This window comes from Onychostruthus taczanowskii, unplaced genomic scaffold (genome assembly GCF_017590055.1).
Source record: "Onychostruthus taczanowskii isolate IOZ18803 unplaced genomic scaffold, ASM1759005v1 scaffold14, whole genome shotgun sequence".
Taxonomy (NCBI): Eukaryota; Metazoa; Chordata; class Aves; order Passeriformes; family Passeridae; genus Onychostruthus; species Onychostruthus taczanowskii.
Window position 1 is genome coordinate 1,786,743 of NW_024498573.1, and position 25,015 is coordinate 1,811,757.

Here is a 25,015-nt window from a genome sequence, read left to right on the forward strand (position 1 = left end):
CGTCTGTTTTCTCTTGTCCCTGGTTCCCCTGGGAGGTGGGATCTGGCAGGGGTAAGGTCAGGCGTGGGCAGATCCTGCTGTCCACTGCCCCAGTGCAAAGCCAGGCACTCCTAGTGATGGCAGAATTATTTCCCATGTGATGGAAATGAATGTTTTAATTTGTGAGTCCCTGGACCACAAAGCAACTGGGAGCAGAGGCAGTGAACTGGGCAGTGGGGTCCTGGTGCCTCGTCCAGCAAAGGTCTCCTCTCACCCTCTTCCTCCTCTTCTTCCTCCTCACAGCCACCACCAAGGCATTTGCCAGTGGTTTGGCTTTCTTCCAGTTTCCCCAGCAGAAACCCTTCTTCTTCCCTTCCCAGCAATTCCCCACATCAGCAGGAGGAGACACAGCCTGGCAGAGGCAGATGTTCCCCGGGCTGCCTGCATTAAAGTGATAATCAAATGATAGATTATTTTCAAGCAAACTCTCATTTTCAGGCATTAATTTTAGTGCTGTGCAGAGAGAGGCAGTGAAAAGAGCGCCCAGGCAGTGGAGGATGGGTGGGATCTGGATGTGCTCCAGGGAAAGCTGATGCACCACAGCCCATCTGTATCTGGAGCCATCCTGCAAAGCCATGAAGAAATAGCTCCATCCTTTGGCTCCTGCATCCTCCTTCCTTCGTATCCTCACCAAGGCTGCCTCTGGGTCAAATGCAACAAATATTCCCAAACCAACAGCAGGTGAGTCGAAGCAAGACCTGCAGAAGCTGTGCACATCAGGAATGTCCACATTCCCTCCTGAGAGACCTGGACAGCAGGAGAAGAGAGGAGCTGCATGGCCTGGACTGATCCAGGAGTGATGGCAAAGGTTTAAGGGCTTTGAAAGTCAGTGTTTTTTCCTAAAACCTGTGACTCTTTCACCCTGGAGCACTCTGGAAAAGGAGGAGCAGTTGTTGTGTCACACAGCAGGGCTGGGGCTCCCGGGTTCTGTCAGGGCTCAGTGCCCGAGCTGGGGCTGCTTCATTTCCATGTCACACCCTGAGTGTGACACAGAGGGACCCTTTGTGGGCACAGCCACCCTGCTGAGCCCAGCTGGCAGCTCCTGCCTGGCACAGGCAGCTCAGTTCCAGCTGCAGCCTGAGGCCCCTGCCCTGCTTTCCCCCCACTGAAGGGCAGGGGAAATCGGGGTTCATTTCAGTTTTCTCTTGGAAGCTGCCCTGCAGCAGCGAGGGCTGCTGGCAGAAGGAATTCCTTACTTGGTTTGGGATCAGGAGATGCTCATGGACAGCCTTGCCCAGCATGAACCACCTGTGGGAAGCCCAGCTCTGGGATCTCTGCACTCCTGGAATCTGCCTGGAATTCCTCCTGCCTTCCCTGAGCTCCTCAGGGAGCTCTCCCTGCTCAGCAGGACCTCGGGAAATGCTGCTGCTTTCGCATTGCTGCAGTGGGATTGTCACAATAATTCAGTTTTCCTTTTCTTCCTCAAACTATTCCATGGGAAAACCAGGAATCAGGGTGATTCTGGGGGAATTTAGGGCACCTCCAGGAACTGGAGCTCAGGCCAGGTCTCCAGATCCTCAGGAGGAGGCCAAATGCTGTAATTAAGGAGAGCTAATTTCTTTTTCCACTTCTAAGCTGCAGAATGGCTCGCCCCAGGTAAGCAGCAGGTTATCTCTTTTCTAGGAAATCTCACTCTGTTTTTTTTGTTCCTCAGTCTAAAAATGGAATGCAGACCCTGAAAATAAATTCCCAGAGAACACCACTGTGCAAACATCCCAGGCTTTGATTCAAAGTGTTTGGATTAATTAGCTTAAACTGAAAGCTTTCATTCTGATTTCAGCCTCGGTTTTATGGACAAAAAATTAAAGCAGCAAAGCTTTGGAAGTAGAAAAATCAAAATGTTCCAGCCTGGAAATATCAAAACAAGATGCTGAGCCTCGCTGAGCTGCTTTGTTGCTTTCTAAAAGCAAATGGCATCGAGACCAACACCTTTACAAGAAGCTTGGATCATTAAGCACTTCAAAAAAAAAAAAAAAAAGCCCTAGTTCAGCATAAGCAATTAATTTCATAATTAGATTTTCTCTTTTTCTTCCAGAGGGAAGTCTAAAAATATTGATTTTTTCCATTTTATCCAAAGATTTCTTTAAGTATGATTCCCTCACTGCATGGTTAAGCTGGAGCTTGAGCTGTGGGAATTACATGGGGTGGTTCATTTAAATTCACTTTGTCATCTTTCCTTCTCCTTGCCCTGTTTATTTCTGTTCCAGTGGCAAAACAACATCAGGGTAAAAGCAGAGGATAACACAGAAAAGAGAGACTGAAAGGGAAATTGAACATGAAATATTTTGGAAGTCTCATTTTCTAGAGGTGAAAGACATTTCCTTTGGAAGCCTCTTGGAGGAGAGCAGCTTTGATGTTTGGAGCAGTTTTCCCTGCTGATTTTCAGTCAGCTCCATCCAAAGCAGCACCTGGATGAACCTTGGCTGGACATTCCCATCAGGATTTGCCACAGCATTACCTGACCTGGGGTGTCTTTAACTCAGGAACCATAAAATCCCTGCAGGAATTGCGCATGGCCTCTCTGACCACTGAGTCACACCAGCTGGGAGCTCCCAAAATCCCTGGAGAAGGGCTCCAGAGGGTTATTTTTGCTGGAGATGTCCTCCAGACCTGGCTCTCGTGTCCCTGCTGCTGCTCAGGGTGCTGCTCCCCTGTTTTGGGGCTTTGCCTCGTTTTTCCTGGCGATCCCAATTCTGCCCAATTTTGCCAGCCTGTGGAGCTGCTGGTGCTGGGGACAGCAGGGCTGGGGCCAGCCGGGCTGCAATCGCGTTTTCCCGAGGCTGGGATGCCGTGGAGCGGTTCCTGCTGCCATCTAATGGCTCTGACAATTAACACCCGGCAGGGAGGGCCCGGCTGCAGCCAGCACTGGTGAGTTCCTGAGCTCTCCCGGGGGCTGCAGGAGGCCACAGCGAGCCCAAAGCACTGCTCGATGTCCCTGAGGGGACACTAGGCACGGGGGGAAGGGCAGGGACAGGCATTCCTATTGCAAAGTTCAGGACAAGCTCCTTAGGGATGATGGGATGGTGCTTCGGGTGCCAGCAGCTCTGCCCTTCCTGGGGCAGGGTGAATGCCCCTCGCACCCTGAAATGCAGGGATATGGGAATATCCTGAGCTGGAAGGACCCACAGGATCAGCAGTGCAACTCCTCACCCCAAAATCCCACCCTGGTGTGCTGTCCAAACCCTCCTGGAGCTCTGGCAGCCTCAGGGCTGTGCCCATCCCTGGGGAGCCTGGGCAGTGCCAGCACCCTGCCTCTGGTCCTCCCTTCCTCCTTCCCATGCCTCATCCATGCTCTCACTTCCCTGGCTCTGTGTGGGGACAGTCTGGAGGCTGCCCTGGCTGGTGGCAGTGATGGTGGCAGGCAGGAGCAGGGAGGGTTCCTGGGATTCACACCCCAGTGCCAGGTAGCAGACCTCAAACCACAGCTCCTGGTGTGGCAAAGGCTCCAGACCCACACGGATCCATCCAGCACACACACACAGCCAGTTTTCCCATTTTCCAGTTTTCCAGTTTTGCAGTTTTCCAGGAGGGTTCATTTCCTCCCCTGGCTGAAAACAATGCAAGAGGAGCAGGACTCAGCATTTCTGAACACGAAGCGCTGAGTTCAGCTCAGTTCAGCCCCAGAGCCCTCTTAACCCTTTAGCTGTGGGATGGAGCAGAATTCCCAGGGCAGCAGCAGCAGCTCTGGTTTGCCTTGTGTTGAGAGAAGTCGGAAAGGGCTTGGTGGTGGAAGAAAATTCCTGAGGAGGAATTTTCTCTCCATCAATGAGGAGAAAGATCTGAAAGCCAGGCCAGTCTGGCTGCACTCAGGGACTGGCCACACCAGTTTGGCAGTGAAAGCCTTGAGATTTCCCTGTGTCCTCAGCCACGCATGACCCCCGCCTTCCCCAATGCCCCAGCTGCTAAAAAACCTGGGAAAATGTTGTCCCAGCTGCTAAAAAACCTGGGAAAATGTTGTCCCAAGGCCACCCAGCCTTGGGGATGGAGGTACATGAGGCAGGTTCTCCAGGTGAGCAGCCTGAGGCGTCCTGGATTCTTGGAAAACCTGGATTGGGCAGGTGCTTATCGCTGCTCTGTGCCCATTTGCGCAGGGTGACAGCAAAAGCAGAGCTCTGGAATGAGGAAATGTCCCCGAGGAATTGTCCCCTGTGCTCCTGCCAGCTCCCAGCCCTCCCCCACTGGGATTCCAGAGGCAGGGAAGGAAAGCTCTGCTCCATCTCACACCAAAGTGGGTGCCCCCACCCGTACCAGAGGATCAAACCATGAACCAAGAGTTTCTTTGGCCTCAAACAAAACCTTTCATCTTTTTTGTTTGCTTTTTCCTCCAGCGAAGCCGGGTCTGGGCTGACTTCCTCTGCTTTCAGGTTCGGTGTGAAAAAACAAGTTGAAAAGCCACGAGGCTTCGTTTTTAAACCTGCCAAGGAATGGCCGACTTCAGGAGGAGCAGAAACGTCGGGAAAGCTCGGTGTTAACCATTTCATCGTTTCCAAGAGGAAAAAACCTCCCTGTGATTCCCTCTGCCGCGGACTTTAGCATAAATACTGCTGGGTCCACAGATCTCTTGTTCTGTGCGCCTGTATTTGCGTTTTGCCAGGGAAGAAGGGGGGTCGGAGTTGGGATTTCCGAGGGATGCCTCTCCCGGGATTCTGCTGCCCCAAGGACTGCCAGCAGGACACAGGTGAGGCCGGGAGAGGCTGCTCCTGCCAGGAACGGGCTCACGGTGCCCATGAGAGCCTCCCTGGAATTGATTCCTGCCGAAGGAGGCGCCTGGGAATTCCGGGAGCCGGCGGTGCCGTGTTTCTAGCCCAGCCCTGGGTAACTCATTGACCTCTGCTGGGAAGCGGAGGTTCCCAGGATGATAAGGAGCTCTTGGAAGGAATTCCTTCCCTCGTGTGAGGGAGTGGCAGCGCTGGGCACGCTCGCAAACACGTCCGCAGCCCCGGCAGCTCCATCCCGGCGGCGCAGCGCTCCCGCGGGGCTCGCCGAGGCTGGAATTGCGTGCGGGAGCTCTCCGGGAGGGAAGCGGAGCTGGCAGCAGGTCAGTAGAGCCGCTCTGTGTCCCCGGGGCTGTCCCCTGCCCTTTGTCCCAGCCGTGCAAAGCCAGCCGGGTGGCTGGAGCGATCCAGCGCCTCTGGAATTGCAGGCTGGGGTGCGGAGTGCGGGGCTTTGGCGCTGCCTGGGTCAGGGGCTCGGGGATGGAGGGACAGGAGGGTTTGGGTGTTTTGGGAACTGACGGGAGAAATGGGCTTGGGAAAGGGGGTTTGGGGACGGGGTGCCAGCCCCGCAGAGCTGCGGGGTGTGTGGCAGCTCTGTCCCCGAGCCGAGGGTGCCTGCACAGCCCCTCTCACCCCGTTCTGTGCCCAGGGCAGGGCAGCGTGGCTGGCACGGGGATTGCAGAGGGAGCAGAGCTCCTGGAGAGCCGGCACAGGCAGAGAACCCCCTCTGGAACAGGCTGAGATCCCAGGAGGTATTCCAAACTTATCCCTGGCTTTTCCAGGGAGGCCAGGCTGCAGCAGCAGCAGCAGCAGCAGCAACGGGGTTGCTCCAGGGGAGAGCCAGGATTTGTTGGGAAGCAGAAGGGTAGGAAGTGGAGTGAGAGGTTTTCAGCTTGCTGGCCAAAAGGCAAATTCCAGGTCAGGTCAAACAGGAGGTGACACCTTTGCTTGTACAGGGATGGATTTCGTAGCTAAGTTGTCAAGGTAGACTTAAAAACAAAAAGACCTTTCACAACCACAAAGGAAGACACTTGTGTTTAAAAATTTTTTAAAACGCCATTTTGTTGATTAAAAACAAAATAAAATTCCCTCGTGTAGAAGAAATTGATGCTAATTGATGAGCAGGAGCTGCTGAAACCAAGAATCTTCTGAGGAAAGCAAAAAGCTTTGTTTAAAAATACTGCCCTGCTCGAGCTCTGAGCACTTGGACAGCATGGGCCCAAAGCAGCAACACCTCTTGTGTAAAGCTGTGCATGATTCCATCACAAAATTCCATCTGAGCACAGGCAGGCTGCATCCCCTCTCTGACTCCTGCACCTTCAGAGCAGCCCTGGCTCAGCTGGGGGAGGTTTTTAGCTGTGCAGCTTCCCAGGGTTGGTGAACAGGGACCGGGCTCTGCCTTTGCTGCAGGGGGAGCAGCGCTGGCCTGGCTCAGCACTGCCCTTCCTTCAGCCCTGGGTGCAAAGCCCTGGGGCTCAGCAGGAGGATGGAGGGGATGCTCCCTTCTCCAGGCACTCCTGGCATTTGGGGATCTGGATTAGGAATCCCCAGTCCTGCAGCTGCTCTGAGAGTGTGCCCTGAACTGCTCTCAGTGTAGCCCTCCCTGCAGAGGTTTGGTCTGGCTTCCCCTTCTTGTGGAAGTTGCCAGCCAGCCCCATGTGGGTGGGTTCCATCCTGCCATTCCCACAGCTGGATACTCCTCAGGTTTTGCTTTAGGGGCACTGCAGCTGTGCCAGACATGGGAATCTGTCTGGTGAGAAATTCCCTCTCTGGGTCATGGAATCATAGACATTACCAGGTCTGGGTTAAAAAGGACTTTAAAATTTATCTCTGTTCATGGGCAGGAACACCTTCCACTGCACCAGTGTGCTCAGAGCCTCATCCAGCTGGCCTAAATAACTCCCTGGATTAATTATTCCCTGCTCTGGAGAAGTCCAAGGCACTGCCATGGCTTGGTATGCAGCCTGGGAGAGCCAGTAATGCTCCTGGAGCAACCCTAGCACACAAATCCCTGCAGTGGTGGCACTGCCTGGTTGCTGGAGTAAAAACCCACCCCTGAAACCCCTCCCAGCCTGCAAGTTCTCTCCTTAAACCCTTGTGGGCTTTATTTTTTGCAGGGGCTGTGCTGCTGTTGCCCAGAGATGCTCTGCAGACCCCCCACAGCACAGTGAGCCCTCCCAGCCACCCCAAATCCCGACCCTGAGGGCTGGGGAAGCTCTGAGCATGTGAGTGAGGAGGGAATGAGGCTCACCCTCATCCTGGGATGCCCAAGGGATCCTGCAGGGCAGCCAACCCCTTCCTGCTGCTGTTGGACCTGGGGTTTGGGCAGCGCTGCCCCCGGGGTGCCCGCAGGGCCTGGGCTGCAGAGCTCACCTGGATTTAGTGGCAGAGATGCCCGTGGTGCTGCCAGCTGCCCCCACGGTGACACGGGAGAAGCACCGGGCAGGAAGGAGGTGCAGGATCCCAGCCAGCCCCGGGTGGAGGATGCTGGATGTGCCCCAGCTGGACATCCCCGCAGGTGAGGGATCAGCTCTGCCTCTGGAACTGGGTGAGATCAGCTTGGAGGGAGCAGCTGGGAGCTCTGGGGCAGGCTTGGCAGAGCGAGGGATCCCGAGGAGGAATGCCAGGAATGTGCCATGTGGGATGGGCACTGCCCTCCTGGAGGCAGAGTGCAGAAAAGGAGGCTCAGGAGGGACCTTGTGGCTCTGCACAGCTCCTGACAGGAGGGGACAGCCAGGGGGGATCAGGCTCTGCTCCAGGGAACAGGGACAGGAGCAGAGGAAATGATCCCAAATTGCACCAGGGAGGGTTTGGGTGGGATATCAGGGAAAATTTCTCCATGGAAAGGCTTGGGAAGCACTGGCACTGTCCATCCAGGACATGGTGGAGTCCCCATTTATAAAACACAGATATGGCACTTAGGGACGTGGTTTAGTGCTGGCCTTGGCAGCATTGGGTGTGTGGCCAGACCTGATGCCCTTAAAGGCCTTTCCAAACCCAACTGCTGCAGTGGCTCCATCCCCAGCCCTCCCCTGAGCCCGTGCCCGCCGCCCCCGCCGTGGCAGTGCCCGCTCAAAGGGGACATTGTGCATTGTGGCCGTGCCCAGCCGCGGTGCCGGGCGGGCAGCGAGCAGCCCTGCCCCTGCCAGCCCTCTGCCAGCCCTCTGCCAGCCCTCTGCTGGTGTCACTGCACACATGGGCTGCTGCCTGGGGACCCCCTGGCACCAGGACCTGGCACTGGGATGCACAGGTAAGGTGCCCGTGGGGCTGCAGAACTCCTCCCATGGGATGGGACCCTTGGGGACACCCTGGCACTGAGCACTGGCCCCTCTGGCCACTTTTCTTTCCTCTGGGATGGCTCCTGGTGCTCTCTCCTCTTGGATTGGGGTGTGTGGGGAGTGAGGCAGGACGTTTTTGCCAGGGAGGGGACAGGATGACTCGGGGGTTGGTTTATTCCCATGCTGTTGGCGTTTCCCCTTCCTGCCCAGGAGCCCTCCAAGCACAGCCCCTGGGCTTCTGGCATCCCCCAAGGCACCATTCCCATTCCAGTGTGTCCCAGTGAGCTGGAGGAGGGACATGGCTCAGGGCCAGCCACTGTGGCCACGTGTGGCCCAGCAGAGCCAGGGCCAGGAGGTGCCCTGAGCACCCAGCCCTGGAGCCAGGAGTGCAGCCCTGAGTGCTGGGACCTGCGCCTGGCTGGGGCTGGAGCTGTTTCCTTCCCACTGGTACAAAATATTTTGGCACTGAGGAGGTCAGTGAGTCACTGGCACGGCTGGGAACAGCTCCCCAGCTGCAGTTTCAATTGGTCTCTTGAAAAAAAAAAAAAAAAAAGCTCCCAGTTCCCTTTCTGACCTGGCTCAAATGAAAATAAACACTGAGAGCAACCAGAGTGAGCCCTGGCTCCGGGGACCCATGGACAGGCTCTGTCCTGCTGCTGGCAGAGGTGGCACGAGCAGCGTCCCACCTGCCACATCCCAGGGACACCTCTCAGGCTGGGAGAATCCTGCCAGGGATCTGGATGCCTCTGCCCCACCTCCGTGTTCCCCAGATGAGGAGTGTGAGTCCTGCTGGCCCCGCTCCCCCGAGCTCCTGCCCCCCGGGGACCGCCTGCACCGCCGGGGACAATGGTGGAGGGACACGAGCACGGCACCAGGGACACGTCCCCAGGACATGGCACCAGGTACCCATCCACAGGGAATGGCATCAGGGACACGTCCCCAGGACATGGCATCAGGTACCCACCCCAGGGAATGGCACCAGGGACACATCCCCAGGACATGGCATCAGGTACCCATCCACAGGGCATGGCACCAGGGACACGTCCCCAGGACATGGCACCAGGTACCCACCCCAGGGAATGGCACCAGGGACACATCCCCAGGACATGGCATCAGGTACCCATCCACAGGGCATGGCACCAGGGACACGTCCCCAGGACATGGCATCAGGGACATGTCCCCAGGACATGGCACCAGGTACCCATCCACAGGGCATGGCACCAGGGACATGTCCCCAGAACATGGCATCAGGGACACGTTCCCAAGGCATGGCATCAGGGAGGGGTCCCCAGGGAATGGCACCAGGGACACATCCCCAGGTCATGGCATCAGGGGCACGTTCCCAGGTCATGGCATCAGGGGCACGTTCCCAGGGCATGGCATCAGGGATCCATCCCCATCCCCATCCCCAGGGAATGGCATCAGGTGCCCAACCCCATCCCCATCCCCAGGGCATGGCACAGGGACACAGCCCCAGGGAATGGCACTAGGGACCCATCCCCATCCCCAGAGAATGGTATCAGGGACACATCTTCAGGGCATGGCATCAGGTACCCATCCCCACCTCCAAGGAATGGCATCAGGTACCCAACCCCATCCCCATCCCCAGGGAATGGCACCAGGGACACATCCCCATCCCCATCCCCATCCTCATCCCCATCCCCATGGCATGGCACAGGGACACATCCCCATCCCCATCCCCAGGGACTGTCACTGGGTACCCACCCCCAGGCCCTGCCAGGCTCTGCTGGGCACAGGGAGGGGAGGAGGGCAGCAATGAGTGGAGCAATGGCCAGAACCAGCTCAGATTTAGTTCTGCCTCCTTTCACTTCCCCTTCTCCATTTCCTCATGTGGAGGGAATGGAAGCTGCCACGTGAAATGTTAAGACTTTGTTCAATGTAGACCCTTTTCTTTCAAAGCAAAACTTATTCATGGCCTGTCCAGCCTTGGGCTGTTCTTTTCTACTTGCTAGCTCTGCATGAGAATTCTATTTCTCTAAATAAGAATTCTATTTCTGCATGCAAATACCAATTCATTTGAGTGACTGGCAAAGCTGGCTCAGTAAAAAGAGCTGTAGAGCAGAGTTCTGGTCAAAGAAGTGACTTTAAAAAGCTGCTGCACATTCCAGCTCCACATCCCCAGGTACATGTTTATCTTACAGATCCTCTCTCATTGCTGACAAAAATTGGGGTTTAATCTGGTTATCCCTCCACTGCCAGTGCAGCTGTGGAAGAGCAGGGCTGGAGTTGTGTGTGCCTCAGCTTTCATTAACATAATTAGCAGCTCAGGTTGCAGGCCCTGAATCCTTTATGGCAATAGCTCATGGTGTGTAGAGCAGGGAGAATGCTGCTTGGATTTTGGATACCCAGCAGAGCAGGCAGGGGAGAAAATCTCATTTTGATTTTCAAATTTTTTGAACAAAGAGTTTTTCAAGGCCTTGGCTCTCCTGTGCTGGGGAGTTGAGGCCTCCTCCTCCAAAAAAAAATCTGCTGAGGATTCACCCTTTTAACAAATCTGTTCATCTGAGAGTCTGCCAGGAGAAAGGAGGGAAATCCCCTCACTCCAGAGCCACTCCAGCACTGGAAAAAAAGCCCAACATCAAGAGAATGATGGAGTTAGACCCCATCAATCCCATGGATCTCTCCAATGAGCACAACTCCAGGGTGGTTCCACAGTCCCCAGCCATGCAGGGCAGTGCTCCCAGGAGCTCTCAGCTGAGGCAGGACATCCAAGAGCTCTGCTCAGCATTTCCCAGCAGCTCTGCTCTTCCCCTCCTCTCCAGGGAAGGCTGGGCTGGCAGAGCAGAGCAGCCCCTCTCCCGAGGCAGGACACGGCTCCCCAGAGCCCTCGGTGGTGCTGCTGGCTCCCAAGGACAGCTTTCCCCCAGGTAAGGAGCTCCTGGAGCATCCCACAGATTTCCTGGCTCCCCGCAGTGCCTCGGGTCTCACCTCGCTGCCTGAAGGATGAGGACGGGCTGGGCTTGTGTTGTGTGAGCACCACAGCCAGGCTGGAGGCTCTGGTGGCCCTGGCAGGGTGGCAGGGGTGGCTCTGGGTGCCACAGAGCTCTTCCTCCCCTTTCATCCTGCTCTTTTCCCTTCCAAGAGCTCTCGCTCTCCTTCTCCGTGGAGAGCCGCTCCTGCCGCTGCCGCAATGCCCAGCTCCAGGAGGCTGCCAGGAAGAAGCTGTGGGCTCTGGAGAGCGATGACAGAGGTGTCTGTGCCCTGTTCAAGGTACAAACCCCGAGCTGGCATGCTGCCATGCTCCTGGAATGGTGGGAGGTGTGCTGGGGTGCCAAACCCAGCTGAGGAGTTACTCCAAGGCTGCTGCAGGGGACTCTGGAGGGGACTGGAATGATGGGGAAGATGAACTGATGGCAGGTGAGAGGCAAAGCTGAGCCTTGTGTTGTTTTAGGGGATCTGAGCCTAAACAGCCAGGAATTCCCAGGGCTGGGATCACCAAATCCACATCCCTGCTGGAGGGGACAGCTCTGGACAGGCACAGAGTTCTCAGGATGGGTTTTATACAAACAAATCCCAGCTACAGAGAGGATGCCTGGACTGAACTCTCCTTCCCTGCTGGATTTCAAGGCTCCAGGAGTGTCCCTTGATGCTGCTTTGTGTCCCCTGTGCAGGAGCTGTCAGCCAGGCTGGTCTGCACGCAGGCACACGAGGATCGCTTCCTCCTCACCTTCAAAACCCTGGAGGAAGTCTGGAAGTTTTCCACCTATCTGACTTTAGGTAATGTTTCCAAGGTCTGAGCAGACAGTGTGAGAAGGGTTTTTGGAGAAGGCATTGCCTGACACCACAGAACTGCAATGTTCAGGGTGGACAGTGAGAAATGAATTAGAAAACTTTGCAATCTGTTGTTTATGAAATCTCTGTTTGCATCAGTGAGAATCAGGAGGATTCCTTTGGGGAAATTTTGGAGACAAAATTAGAAGCTTTTGCCTGACATTTGGAAATCCCCAAGACCTTTCCTGCTGCCCAGAGAAGGAGGTGCTGATCCTGATGGCCCTCTTGGCTTCTCAGGGTACGTGGGAACCTGCCTGGAGCAGCTGCTCTTTGCCCAGGAGTTCTGGCTGGACTGTGCCCTGGTGGAGGACACAGAGCTCAGGGTCACCGTGGATGAGGAGCACCTGGCCACCATCTACATGGATCTGCTCCTCCAGGAAGGTGTGATGGGAATGCACATGGGGGAATTCCTGGAAATCCTGCAGCAGGGCTGGGCTGGAGCCCCTGATGCACTGATCCCACCTCTGACTCTCTCTGCAGGGAACTTTTTCTGCAGGGCAGTGCCTGGTGTCTGCAAGTTGGAGCAGGAGGGAGAGGAGGGTCTGCAGCTCTGCAGGAACGAGCTGATCCATGTGAAGAGTGTTGGACAGGATTCCAAATGGGAAGGGATGTCCCTGCTGACAGGGCAGCGAGGTGTGGTGCCCGTGGCTGCTCTGGAGCCAATACCTCACCCCTTTTACCAGTAAGTGGTGAATGAAAGGGCTCAGACCAGGATTCTTTCCTGATCCTGATGCATGACTGGCACCAAGGCAGGCTGAGAAACTCCTCTTGTCTTTGGCAAAGGGCAAGAGCCTCACAATTCCATGAGGATATTTCCAGGAGGATCCACGTTAGGCATAAAGACTGGAATCAATGCAGGTGCAGTCAATGGGACACAGCAAGGACATGCTCCTACTTCAGATGTGGTTTTTGTAAGATATTGATTGAGGTCATACATGAGGTTATCTCTGATTAACAGATGAAGAAGTGGCAGAAAAAAGTCAGGCAATGCCAGCCAAAGTGGGACTTAATGTTTGTCACCTGGCTGAGCCTTTTATTTGGAGAAATCTTCCTTAAAGATGGCAAATTTATCCTGCTCTTCCCCTGTGGTGTGACACCATCCCTGAGGTCAGGAGTGCTCACGAGGACCACTGAGGGTCCCTTTTGCCTTGCAGGTGGTTCCTGAGGAGTTATGCTGTGAGCTTTGGCCTCTCCCAGGAGATCAGCGGGACGAGCTCTCGGGCCATTGGTGAGTGACACCTGTGCAAGGCACTGTCCCAGGGCTGGGCACAAAACCTGGGTTTGGCCACAAATGGCCACAAGTCCATCTGTTCTTCTGGGCCTGACCCCTCTACAGGGCTCTGAGGGAATGCTGGACTCTCTGGAATGCAGATCAGAAGTTACAAACCACGTTCTGAGGAACACAGAGAGCACAGATCTGCTGGTGACACCCTCCTGCCACTGGCTTTTCCCTGTCCTACTTAAATTTTATGTTTCTTTTCATTCTTTGAGGTTACAAATCATGAGGTTCCCACCTTGTGCTCACATGAAACCTGTGTTAACCACCCAGCCCTTAACCCAGTCCAGTTCAGAGCAAGCTGGGCACAGGAGGTCCCTGCAGGTGTGACTTTGTCATGTAGGGATGGACATTTGCACTGTCCAGGATTTCACTCCTGGCAGAGTTGAGGTAGGGCAGTGTCTGTGGAAATCCATATTTCCAGTCACCTTCCAGGCTGCAGCTTGCAGAGGGGTGGAGTTTATCCATCCCTCTTTTATTTTGTATTATAACCCACTTCTCAAGGAGAAAAGGCAGAGAGCTGGGCCCAAGATCACAATAAATCTTAGGGGAGAGAGGAGCAGCCCTCTCCAGCTGGAATCATGGCCTCTCCCTGCCCAGGTCTTTTCCAGGGAGGAGGTTTTAGCAGGGATCCCACCGAAATTCCATTTTTTGCCTTGGTTTCCCAGTCAGAGGCAGGTGCATCGCCACCAAGGACCACAGAGGAGCAGCGTGGGATGAGCTGAGCTTCTCCAAAGGAGATCCCATAGAAATCATTGGCTTCTTCATCCCTGGGCTGCCCTGGTTTGTGGGCAAATCCCTCAGCACCAGGAGCATTGGCTTCGTTCCCACCCAACACGTACATCCCGAGGCTTGCGAACCTCTGTGAGTTTATTTAAATTAAATTTTGGAGAAAAGGGAGGGGAGGCTCCAAATCCCACCTCAAGGCTGTGTGAGAGCCTAGGGCAGGTGATTCCCCTGGCAGGACCTTCACAGAGGTGGGGTTTGAGGTGTGAGCAGAAGCTTTGGCTTCCCTTCCTCTGGCACCTTTCTGTTCCTTCATGGAGAACCTGGATGGGGAAGGTGTCCAGAATCCTGGGCTCATCTGCAACACAACTTCTGTGGTGGGAGGAAGAGAAGGCATGGGAAAACTTCCCTTCCCATAGCATGGGAAAACTTCCCATCCCATCCCATCCCATCCCATCCCATCCCATCCCATCCCATCCCATCCCTTCCCATCCCATCCTATCCCACTCCACAGGCCAGCTGCATTGTCAGGGGCTGGGGACACGCTGACTCTTCTCTCCTGCCCCCCCCCAGGGGAAAGGGCTTTGTGTTTCTGAGCGAAGAGGAGAAGTCCCCAGTGCTGCACATCCCCTGCAATGGTGACGAGCAGCACTTTGCCACCCTCCTGGGGGACCTGGCACACACTGACATCACCTCTGTCTACAGGCTGGGTGAGTGTCCCCTCCCCTCATATCCCAGTCCCTGCATTCCCAGGGAGAGCTGGGCAGGGCTGGAGAGCCCCAAGATCATGGGGATGCAGTGGAGGAACTTCTAGGGTGGAGGCAGCACAAACCCATGCTCAGCCTGGTGATGGAGGCTGAGGTGTCCTCAGGAGGTGACCCTGCCATGCTGGAGTCTGTGGGGACCTTTCTGGTGCCAGGGCAGCTCCTGAGCTGGGATTCACCCTGGCAGATGCTGCTCTCCACTGAGCCTGGCCTGCAGCACATGGGTTGGGGTTTCTGGGGGCTCTCACTCTCTCTGTTCTGGCTGGGTGGCTCTGGGACTTCAGCTGGTTTCTGCACATTGACACTGACCAAGGATTTGGGGTTTTGTTTTCTGTTTGTCTCTCTGTACAGCTGGGTTTGAACCCACAGCCATGTTCCCACAAGTGCCACCAGGTGAGTACAAGGAGGGGACAGAGGGGGAGGCTTTGGTGATGGCTTCTGAGGGTGAATTTGGACAGGAGGAAACATAAGGGAATGGTTTGGGTAGGGAGGAATTTTAAAGGTCATCCAGCCCCACCCTCTGCCACGGTCAGGGATACCTTCCACTATCCCAGGTTTCTCCAAGCCCTGCCCAACCTGGCCTTGGACACTTCCAGGGGTGGGGCAGCCACAGAGAAGAATTTCTTGCTGATCCCACTGTGGTTTCACTGTCCCTTCCAGAGGCTGCTCTCCATGCCAGTAAAGAAATCCAGGTGCTCCAGTCTTGGGAGGAAATCAATGACTGGGCTACCAGCAGCACCTCAGAGCTGTCCAGCCCAGGCAGTGAAACAGCCCCTGCCACACTGGAAGATGTTCTCCTGGAGAAGCTGGACGACTTGGATTATCCCAAATTCTTCATCGACCTCAATGCTGGCCACATGGAGGATGCTGATGTCTTTGACCCCATATTGACCTTCCTCAACCAAGACAGTTTCGTGCCCAGCTTTCAAAGCTTTTATGATCTCAGCTTTTCCTTTCTCCACTCCACTTTTTATGGTTTCTCTGATGAGGATGAACTGGTCCTGTACCTCGAGACTTCCCGGAACTGGGCCAAGAGGACTCGTTCAGTTTGGGCTCATGTCAGGCTCTGTTTCCTCTTGGGTAAGCTCTGCATTAAAAAGGTCAAGTTCTCCCAGGCTCGGGTGTACTTTGAGGAAGCCATGAGTGTCCTGGACAGGGGCTTTGGGGACCTGCCCCTGCTGGCAGCGCTGCATGGGAGCCTCGCCTCCATCTACCTGAAGCAGAACATGAAGCACAAGTTCTCCTCCCTGCTGGGAAAGACGGTGACCCTGCTGGTGTGCCTGCCTGGCCGCTCCTTCAGCTCAGAGAACGAGCTGGAGCTCCTCACCTACATCCTGAGGGAATCCATCGCCGTGGGCAACGCTCCGCTGGAGGCCCGGATCTGCTTCCTCATCGTCAAGCTCTTCCTGCAGCTGGGCAGGACCGAGGAGGTGCTGCCCTTTTTGGAGCATCTCCAGTGTCTCAGCACCACCTGGCTCAGCCCAGGCACCCGTGCTGGGCCCCTGGATGCCGCTGCCACCTTGGGCTACCTCTATGACAAGAAGTGCCTGCCAAACATCGCGCTGGCCTCCGTCAGGTCCTTCGTTCCCAGCAGCGCCAAGGGGACACCGACCCCCATCTGGCGAGCTGGCTTCATCCTCCAAAATGCTTCCAAACTCCTGGGGAAGCAGCAGCTGGGCAGGAGCAGCATCCCAGCCCTGGCTTGTCTGTACCTCAGGCAAGCGCTGCAGTTCTGCTGTGAGAGCAGGGCCGTGCCCATGCAGAGGACGCTCTGCGCCGTCCTGTCCAGGACGTACCTCCAGCACGGGCTGCTGGACGGGGCTGTTCCTTACGCAGCCAGGGCCGCAGCTCTGGGCAGATTGCTGGGGGAGGAGGAGGCTTTTGAGTCCTCGCTGTCCTTGGGGTGGCTGTACCTCCTGCAGCGGCGGCCGGGCCCGGCCGGGCCCATCCTGCGGCAGCTGCGGCGCTCGCTGCGCGGCGCGGCCTGCGAGACGCCGCGCGGGGCTGTGCACAACCTGCTGGCCATGGCCCTCAGCGCCCAGGGACGTGTTCAGGAGGCCGCAGAGAACTTCCTGAGGGCCCTGCACAAGGCCAAGGAGACGGGGAACAGGAGGAATCAGGCCGTGTCCCTGGCTAACCTGGGCCAGCTGAGCCTGTCGTGCGGGGCCGCCCAGCTGGCCGAGCTCTACCTGCTGTGGTCAGTGCGGCTCTACGCCGAGCTCCAGGGCCACCAAGAGCTGGACACGGAGCTGGCACAGGTGCTGCTGTGGCTGGCACAGGCCATGGTGGACAGGCAGAGGATGGAAGGTGCCAAGCTCTGCTATGAACTGGCGCTGGGTTTTGCCCTGAAGTGGCAGAACCTGAGGAGTGAGTATAGAGGGGAGCAGGGCAGTGTTCGACCCCGCCAAGTCCCCAGCGCTGTCCCCTGAGCTGTCCTTCTCCCTTTCCCCATGCCACACAGGTCAGCTGCACGTCACGGAGCGTCTGTGCCATTTCTACAGCAGAGTGTGCCCCGACCTGCGGGCCTGCATCACCTACCACGAGCACTGGGCGTCCCTGGCACGGCAGCTGCAGGACAGGGAGCTGGAGGCCAATGCCAGGCAGGCCCTCAGCCGGCTCTACCAGGCTTTGGGCACACCTGAGTGAGTGGCTGGGCTGCTGGATGCTGACAGAGTGCAGTGGCTTTCCTGGGGTGTCCCTCGAGCAGGTTGGGATGGGGTGTGGTGGTGGCTCCTTCTGCCCCACAGTTCAGGTTTTGAGATTTATGAGCTGTCACTGTGCTCTGAGAGGGAGCAGCTCAATGTCAACCAGAGCTGGGCAAGTGTTGTCCCAGACAGAGCTGGAGTCTGGCCAGACACAGTTTTCCAGGACACATCCAGGCTTCAGCAGAGTGACAGGGAATTCATTGCTTCCTTTGGAAGCTTATCCCAATGATTAATCACCACTCCCCAGCAAGAACAGGCTCCTTATCTGCTCTTTGAGTAAGTCTGGTTTCAGCCTCCAGCTGCCAAGGCTGCCCTTCCTGTATCTGCTGTGATATTGTCCCCAGGGAGGGACTAAAGACCCACACGAGGTGCTTAAAACCCAGTATCAGCTCACCTTTAATCCCTGCCTAACACTGTGTGGGACAGAGAGGAGAGGAGAGGAGAGGAGAGGAGAGGAGAGGAGAGGAGGAGGCTGGGACAGGCCACAGACCTTGAAGGCAATCAGATCAAAGAGTGGAGAGCCAGTTGCCAGTCCCAGAAGGACAGATGGGCAGGGCTGTCCCCAGCTGGGTTGTTCACCTCCCCAGCCAGGTCACGGTGAGTGCAGGGGGAAGGTATTTAGGGAGCAGATGCCTGTCATGTGAACGGTGCTATTTAGGATCACAAAGCACCCCATTCCCTGAGCTCCCAGGACAGCTGGGGCCTGCTTGCCAGCAGGAGAGACACCAAGCAAGCAAAGTGCCCTGGACACTGCTGGCTCTCCCTTCCCCACATCTGAGTCCATGTCCAGCCCTCTGGCTCATCCCACTGCCTGGCCCTGTGTCCTCCAGTGACCAGGGGCTGGAAAAGGGGCTGGGAGTTGCTATTCCAGTGACCAGGGGCTGGAAAAGGGGCTGGGACATGTAGCCAGAGATCTCACAAGGGATAAACTCCAGGCAGAGGTGTGGGTTTGGGTGCCAGGTGCTGTCTGGGACATGTAGGTACAAGCATTCCCTGCCTGTGCTCCCATGTGGAGCTGGGAATGACTTTGGGATTGGTTTAGAGAGGCAAACTGGATTTGGAGGTGACCTGGATGAAGCCCTCTTAATCCCACAGGGGTGAGGAGCAGCCTGAGTGGGACCACTGGTGTCCTGAATTGTCCTAAGGTGGCCAAATGCCCATTAAACCTGAGCATTAAAGCATGGAGATGCCCATGATACTACCAGGACACCTTGCTCAGAGCTGACCATGCCCTTTTGTCCCCAGCCTTTGGTAACTACAGGAGGAGAGGGCAGGGGGTCAGTGCCATGGGGGGGTGGCCTGGGGACAGCTCTGTGACTCCTCTGAGGTGGCTTTTTACCTGTTGCTACTGCAGGGCTTTGAGACAATCCCTGGACTGCACCAAGCAGAGCCTGAAGATCTTCATTGACCTCGAGGAGGTTGTGAAGGCAGCAGAGGCCTGGCTGCAGGCAGGAAAACTCTATTACCTTCTGCAGGAGGATGAGCTGGTGGAAATGTACTTCCAGGTATGGGGGAGGTGGCTGGAGCTGTGCATTCCCATCACAGCCTTTTGGGGCTGGGAAACCTGGAAGGGAAAGTTCTGAGCGCTGTAAAGCTGCTGCTGGAAGGAGGAGCTCTTGCCTTGCCCTCAGGCACTGAATTTCCTCTCTTTCTTTCCATCCACTGAGTTTAGAGGATTTTAGGGTGAAAAGAAGTGAATTCATTGAGTCAGAAAGTGACGTGGGAGTGCCAAAAGAAGCTGGAGGTGCCAAGTGAGCAGTTCCCATTGAAATATCCATAAATGAGGGATAAGTGCCAGGGAAGTCCTTGGAGTTGAAGGCTTCTGGCACCTCTCCATCTCCAGCAGTATTTTATCAGCTGAGCTGCAAAGCAGAAGAGCAGCTCCTAAAGTCTGGGGTTTATTTAATCACACCAGTGTCTCTGCCTTTCCAAATGTCACTCCAGTCCCCTTTTCCTTCCAGGCAGCCATCCAGACTGCTCTGAAAGGGGACAACTTCTCCTTGGCCATGGATCTTTATGAGAAAGCAGGTGACACCTTCTTCAATGGCAGCCGGAGCAGGGCCAGGGCAGTGGAGTTTTACAGGGTATGAGCACTTCTGTCCTTGTGTCCCCATAGGGTGGTGCCTGGGGGGGCTTTGCCCTAAGGATGGAGGGTGGAGAGGGATGGGGTGATGGTGCCAGAGTGGGAGGCTTGCAGCACAGGTTTGCAAAAAACCCCAGAGATCATTTGGGGTCGGGAATGGGCTCCTTCCATTACAAATCCTGGTGGTGTTAAGTGTGAGCTGGTCACCCCTGGGTACACCCAGTCAGAATTCCAGGCACCCAAGGAAGAGCAGGGATGTGAGGCTCAGGCTTTGGGAGCCACTGGGATTTAAAACTCATTCTCAAGGGAAAGAAGGGACTAAAACCCAAACCTGCAGTGCCCATCCCCAGCCTTGGTTCTTGTCCTGCTGCTCTGGCAGTGCTGATCCTCCAGGAACACCCTGAACTCGCCATTCTCTCTCCTCAGGGAGGAGCTGTGCCCTTGGCCAGGAAACTCAAGGCCACCCAGACAGAGCTGCGGCTGTTCAACAAACTGGCAGAGCTGCAGATCAGCCTGCAGGGCTACGAGAAGGCTCTGGAGTTTGCCACGCTGGCAGCCAGGCTCAGCCTCAGGGTCGGTGAGTGATTTACACCCAGAAGTTACTGGGAGTTACTGGGAGTTACTGGGCAGTGGGTGATTTTTTGGGGGAGACACTGAATCTTGTGGATGAGAACAAGAGCCATGTGAAAAGGGGATCTCCTGCTTTCCTGACACTGCTGGACCTACTCTTACCCAAAGTCATGACAGCTTTTTAAGGCCATTTCCCCTTTTTTCAGCTGTGTGACAGCAGAGGGGTTTTGTTACCCCAGAGCACAGGAAGTCTGGTGAAAGCACAGGACTCAGCAGTTCCTGCCCTCTGCTCTCTGCCCTGGTTCTGCTAAAAGCCTCACCCCTTCCCAGAAATAGTTTAGATGGGCAAAATGCCAGCTTAAATGTCTGGGATGGGACCAGTCTTGTACCTTCCAGCACCCAAAAAAATCCCCTGGCTGAATGATACTCCTGGGCCAATCTGTCCAGCTGTGCCATCAACCACCCTGCCCATGGCTCTGTTTTCTCTCAGAGGTATCCATGGCCCTACACTGCTGAGATGATGCATCCAAAGTGGCTCAACAGGGCTGGGGATGGATTGAGCTGGATCAGCAACTTCTCCAGGAGATCCATGGCACGAGCTGGTTGATCCAACCCTTCTCTTTTCCAGAAGATTCATGGCAGGAGCTGGTTGATCCAACCCTTCTCTTTTCCAGAAGATCCATGGCAGGAGCTGGTTGATCCCATCCCTCTCTTTCCCAGGGGATCAGTGCAGGAACTGGTTGATTCCACCCCTCTATTTTGCAGGGGATCAGTGCGGGAGCTGGTTGATCCCACCTCTCTCTTTCCCAGGGGATCAGTGCAGGAGCAGGTTGATCCCACCTATCTCTTTCCCAGAGGATCAGCTGCAGGAGCTGGCTGATCCCACCTCTCTCTTTCCCAGGGGATCAGCTGCAGGAGCAGGTTGATCCCACCTCTCTCTTTCCCAGGGGATCAGCTGCAGGAGCTGGTTGATCCCACCTCTCTCTTTCCCAGGGGATCAGTGCAGGAGCAGGTTGATCCCACCTCTCTCTTTCCCAGGGGATCAGCTGCAGGAGCTGGTTGATCCCACCTCTCTCTTTCCCAGGGGATCAGCTGCAGGAGCTGGTTGCCTTCCACCGCCTGGCCACAGCCTATGACTTGCTGCACATGCACGAGATGGCCGAGGATTGCTACCTGAAGACCCTGGCCATGCGTCCCCCCATGCTGCAGAGCTCGGCAGAGGCCCTGTACTACTGCAAGGTCTACTGGCACCTGGGCAACCTGGCCCTGCACAAGCTGAAGGTAAGAAAGGAGCCCTCCCGTGGTGCTGTGGCTTGGATGGAGAGCTGAGGGAGGAGGTCACATCTTCTGCTTTTGAATGGGGGAATGGTGCTGGCATTCAGCACCATTCCAGTGAAATTGGTGTCCCTGTGTCCTGCCTGGACCCCCAGGCTCTGCTCCAGTTCCCCCCTACCCCGTGAGCTCCTTCCTAACTCCTGTCCCGTGTTTTCTGCTCAGGATGAACAGGATGCAGCCTCCTACTTCCTGCTGGCCCTCGCTGCAGCCACCGAGCTGGAGGACCAGGAGCTGCAAGCCCTGCTCCGTGCCAAGCTGGATGCCATCCCCAGAGCCCCAGGGGGACCTGAGGGCGCTCCAGGCTGTGCCACCGACCGGCCCCGGTGGCTGAGCGAAGGTGGCCACGTGGTGTGACCCGTGTGCCACGCTGGGGACACCAGCGGAGCCATCCAGCAGCGCCGTGCAAGGTCCGTGTGCCCTCCAGGAGCGGCCCAGGAGACTCCTGCACCACGTCCTGAGGGGCTGGAAGGGTTTGGGCTCCTCCTCCCAAGCACTTGGGACCCTGCCCTTGTTTTTCAGGAGCAGGGCTGTGCCCAGAGCGGAGGTGGCACAGCCAGGGCAGGGTGAGGCCCAGCAGTGGTGTTGGAGCTGGGGGTGCAGCAGGGCTGAGCTCCTGGGGGGGTTCAGGAGTGCCCTGCCCAGGATGGGGACTGGGGAATGCTGCCATGTGCCTGTCCCCACAGCTCCCCACACCTTGCAGCAGCTCAGCCCGACCCAAACGTGTGTGGAATAGCAACTCCTTCATTTACACCTGGTTTTTATCCTCATCTGCCCCACGAGGTGTGTGACGGCAGCTCTGCCAAGGCCCTCTCCTGTAAAAAGCACCACCAAAGCTTTTGGCAGTGAGGGACAGAATTAGGGAAGTGAGGAGCAATAAAGGGGCTGGTCCAGCCTCCCGGGGGGGCAGAAAAAACTGCTCAGGGGGAGGCAGAGCCCACCCTGACGCTGGGGCAGGAGCACAGAACAGGGAGCTGCTGGAGTCCCCATCGCTGGAGATGTCGAAAGGTAGATGTGGCATTTGGGGACACGGGTGATTGCTGGGTTATAACACGGGTTATTTCCCAAGCCGAGCGGCTCTCCCGGGCACAGGCAGGATGAGCAGCTCTGCTCTCAGCCAGGCTCGCCACCAGAGAGCAATAAATGCTCATTTTTACAGCGGGAACGGCTTCCCTGCCAAGCCCGAGCCCGGCTCTCGCTCGGGGCTGGAGCTCAGGGAAGAAGGAGAGCTTTTCCCAGCTGATCCCTTTGCTTTGGTAACCAGTGGCCATCTGGGCTTCACAGCCAGACCCCGCTCCCAGTTCCTCCAGCTCCCTGCCCGTGCTGCCCTGCCTGGGATTGTTAAATGCACAATATTTATTTCCTTCCCACTCTCTACAAACGCTCTCAGCTTCCTCTCGCAGTCCCTTGTAGGCGTTTGTCACCGGGGCAATGGTTATTTACTGCTTGTTTACCGAGCATTCCTGCTCTGCTGCCTCACACCCAGCCCGGAGCAGGGGAATCTCCATCCTGGGTGAAATCCAGCCGGCTCAGGGCTCCCCAAAACCTCCCTGCCCACCCCACCTGATGGGCTGCCTGATCTCAGTGCAGCTGCTCGGTGCTCGTCATGCCAGGGCAGGATGTTTTCTGCAGTTTTTCAGTCAATTCTCCTTTTTCTTTTGGTCTAGATGGTCTGTAAGGACCATTCCAACCCCTTTAACATGCTCTGGATCCTTTCACACGTGGGGAAAAGCAGGTGTCACACCTTTGTGCCAGGAGGAAGGTGGACAGTTGGAAATCAGGGTGGGATGGCTCTGGAAGCCCTGAGGGCTTTGTTTAAGCACACAGCCTCAGTGTCTGAGCTGGCCTGACCCAGCCCAGCTCCAGGAGTCAGAGATGTTCTGATTCAGGGACTCTGGAGCTACTTTGGAGCCAAATGTGTCCTTAAATCACAGCAAAACAAATTTGTGGTGCCTGCAGAGGGAAAAGGTCTTCCTCCTTGGGATCATCCTGTAAAGTATCATTTTCCCTGTCCCACAGCTGCCTGCCTGCTCCCACATGCTGTGATGCAGTGGGATGAGAGCTCAGGCTGGCCAGGGCTGACTAAAATTCACAACACAGTGAAATTTAAAGCTGTTGTTCATGTGCACCAAGGAAAGATGAGGATATTCCATCCCTCCAGCCACCAGTTTTGTGGGCAGAGAAATCTGGGGACTTTGTGGCAGGTCACCAGCTGGTGGCTCAGCTCCTGCAGCTCCTGTCCTCCTCCCTGCCCAGGATGGGGAAGCTGTCCCTCGTTCCTGGGGCATTCTGTGGGACACTGCAGGAGGGATGCCCCTGAGGGGTGCAGAGCCTGGCCAGAGCTGTGCTGCTGCTCCAGGAGAAGGCTCTGGGAAGAGGAAGAATGTGGGCACACAGGAATTATCCTGCAGAAAGCATCGACCACCAGCGTCCTGCTCCGTCACCGCAGAAATAGGGGAAAGGGAAGGGATGGATCAAATCTCCTCTGACACCAGCGGTGCCCTGGCTTGTGACTCCTGCCCCAGCCACATGTGACTGCCTGTTCCATGCCCAGGCCAGGAGTTTTCCTTCCTCCCTGCAGCCAGACAGGCTGGAAATAGGCCTGGAGGGAGCCACGTGCAGCAGCACGTGCTGCTCAGAGCAGCACCTTCCTCCCCAGCCCTTCCAGAGCGTGCTGGGAGCTGCAGGGACATCCCTGCTTTGGATTTGGTGCCCCAGTCCTTCCCCACTTTGGCCTTCCAGGCACCAGCACTCCCAGTCCTGGCACTGGGGTCCCTGTGTTTGTTTGATGCCTCAGGGGGCCGTTTAAGGCCTGGAATAATGAGGAGCTGGATTTCTCTCCCGTATGTTCATTCTTGGACAGTGGAAATACCACGACAGGAATAATTCTTGCATCATCTGAGCTCTGGTGTGAGCCTCCTGTGGAATGGGGAGAAAGGAAATGCTGATAATGGAAATACAGATATGGACAGAGAGCTGGATTTATTTGGATTTTCGTGGAAATGACTCGTTTCTGCAGAAATACAGTACCCAACAATAACAGCTGTTATCAGCAGACATTTTTTCGTCATTCCTTCGTGGCACAATGGTGCAAACTGGGCTGGATGAGAGACCTGGTGTGGAGGAGCAGCGAGGCTGAGGCAGAGATAAACCCAGAGCTCAGCTTATCTCAGAGGTGGCTGCTCCTCTCTGGGCAGCATCTCCTGCTGTTGCCTGGCTCAGTAATGAGGAGTTGGTAAACACCAGCTGTTCTGCTAAGCAGAGCTGGGGGGAGTGTGTAAACTGGGTAATTTAGATTAAAAATCATTTATTTGCACAGCAACCTGCTTGTTCAGTGATAATTGGGCTCATAAATATGTATGGGGGAGGAGGAGCAGGGGCTGGGGCTGAGCCAGAGCCACGAGTCACCAACTGTGGCTGCAGGGGCTTGAATAAACTCTCCATCGGTGCACTGGGGTGTGCTGGGGTGAAAACACCTGGAACAGGCCTGGGATTCCTGCAGTGCTGCTGGGCCTGCCCTGAGAGCTCACCTTGCTCCTGGGAGAGGGGAGAAGGGCAGAGGAGCAGCAGGGAAGTGGCTCTGGGTGGGGAAGAGAGAGGGCAGATGTAAAAATAATTCCCAGCAGGGATTTGAAACTCCTTGTGCTGAGGTGGCATCGGGCAGGGGGCACTCCTGGAGCTGTCACCTCTGCTGGCACTGCCCACAGTCACCTGAGTGTCCCTGGCACTCCTCAC

The 25,015-nt window shown here is 56.1% G+C and overlaps 1 protein-coding gene across 1 annotated transcript; it reads left to right on the top strand.

The window, feature by feature from the left end:
- Positions 1-8,666: 8,666 nt before the first annotated feature.
- On the top strand, positions 8,667-24,649 carry SH3TC2 (SH3 domain and tetratricopeptide repeats 2). Its single transcript, XM_041398049.1, has 17 exons — positions 8,667-8,934; positions 10,816-10,920; positions 11,136-11,263; positions 11,665-11,770; positions 12,062-12,205; positions 12,305-12,506; positions 12,979-13,052; positions 13,769-13,964; positions 14,400-14,536; positions 14,942-14,983; positions 15,251-16,957; positions 17,052-17,232; positions 18,650-18,800; positions 19,257-19,379; positions 19,805-19,955; positions 21,033-21,229; positions 21,446-24,649. The coding sequence occupies exons 1-17, from the start codon at positions 8,667-8,669 to the stop codon at positions 21,635-21,637; spliced, it is 4,104 nt and encodes a 1,367-aa protein (XP_041253983.1). The 3' UTR covers positions 21,638-24,649.
- The last annotated feature ends 366 nt before the right edge of the window (positions 24,650-25,015 follow it).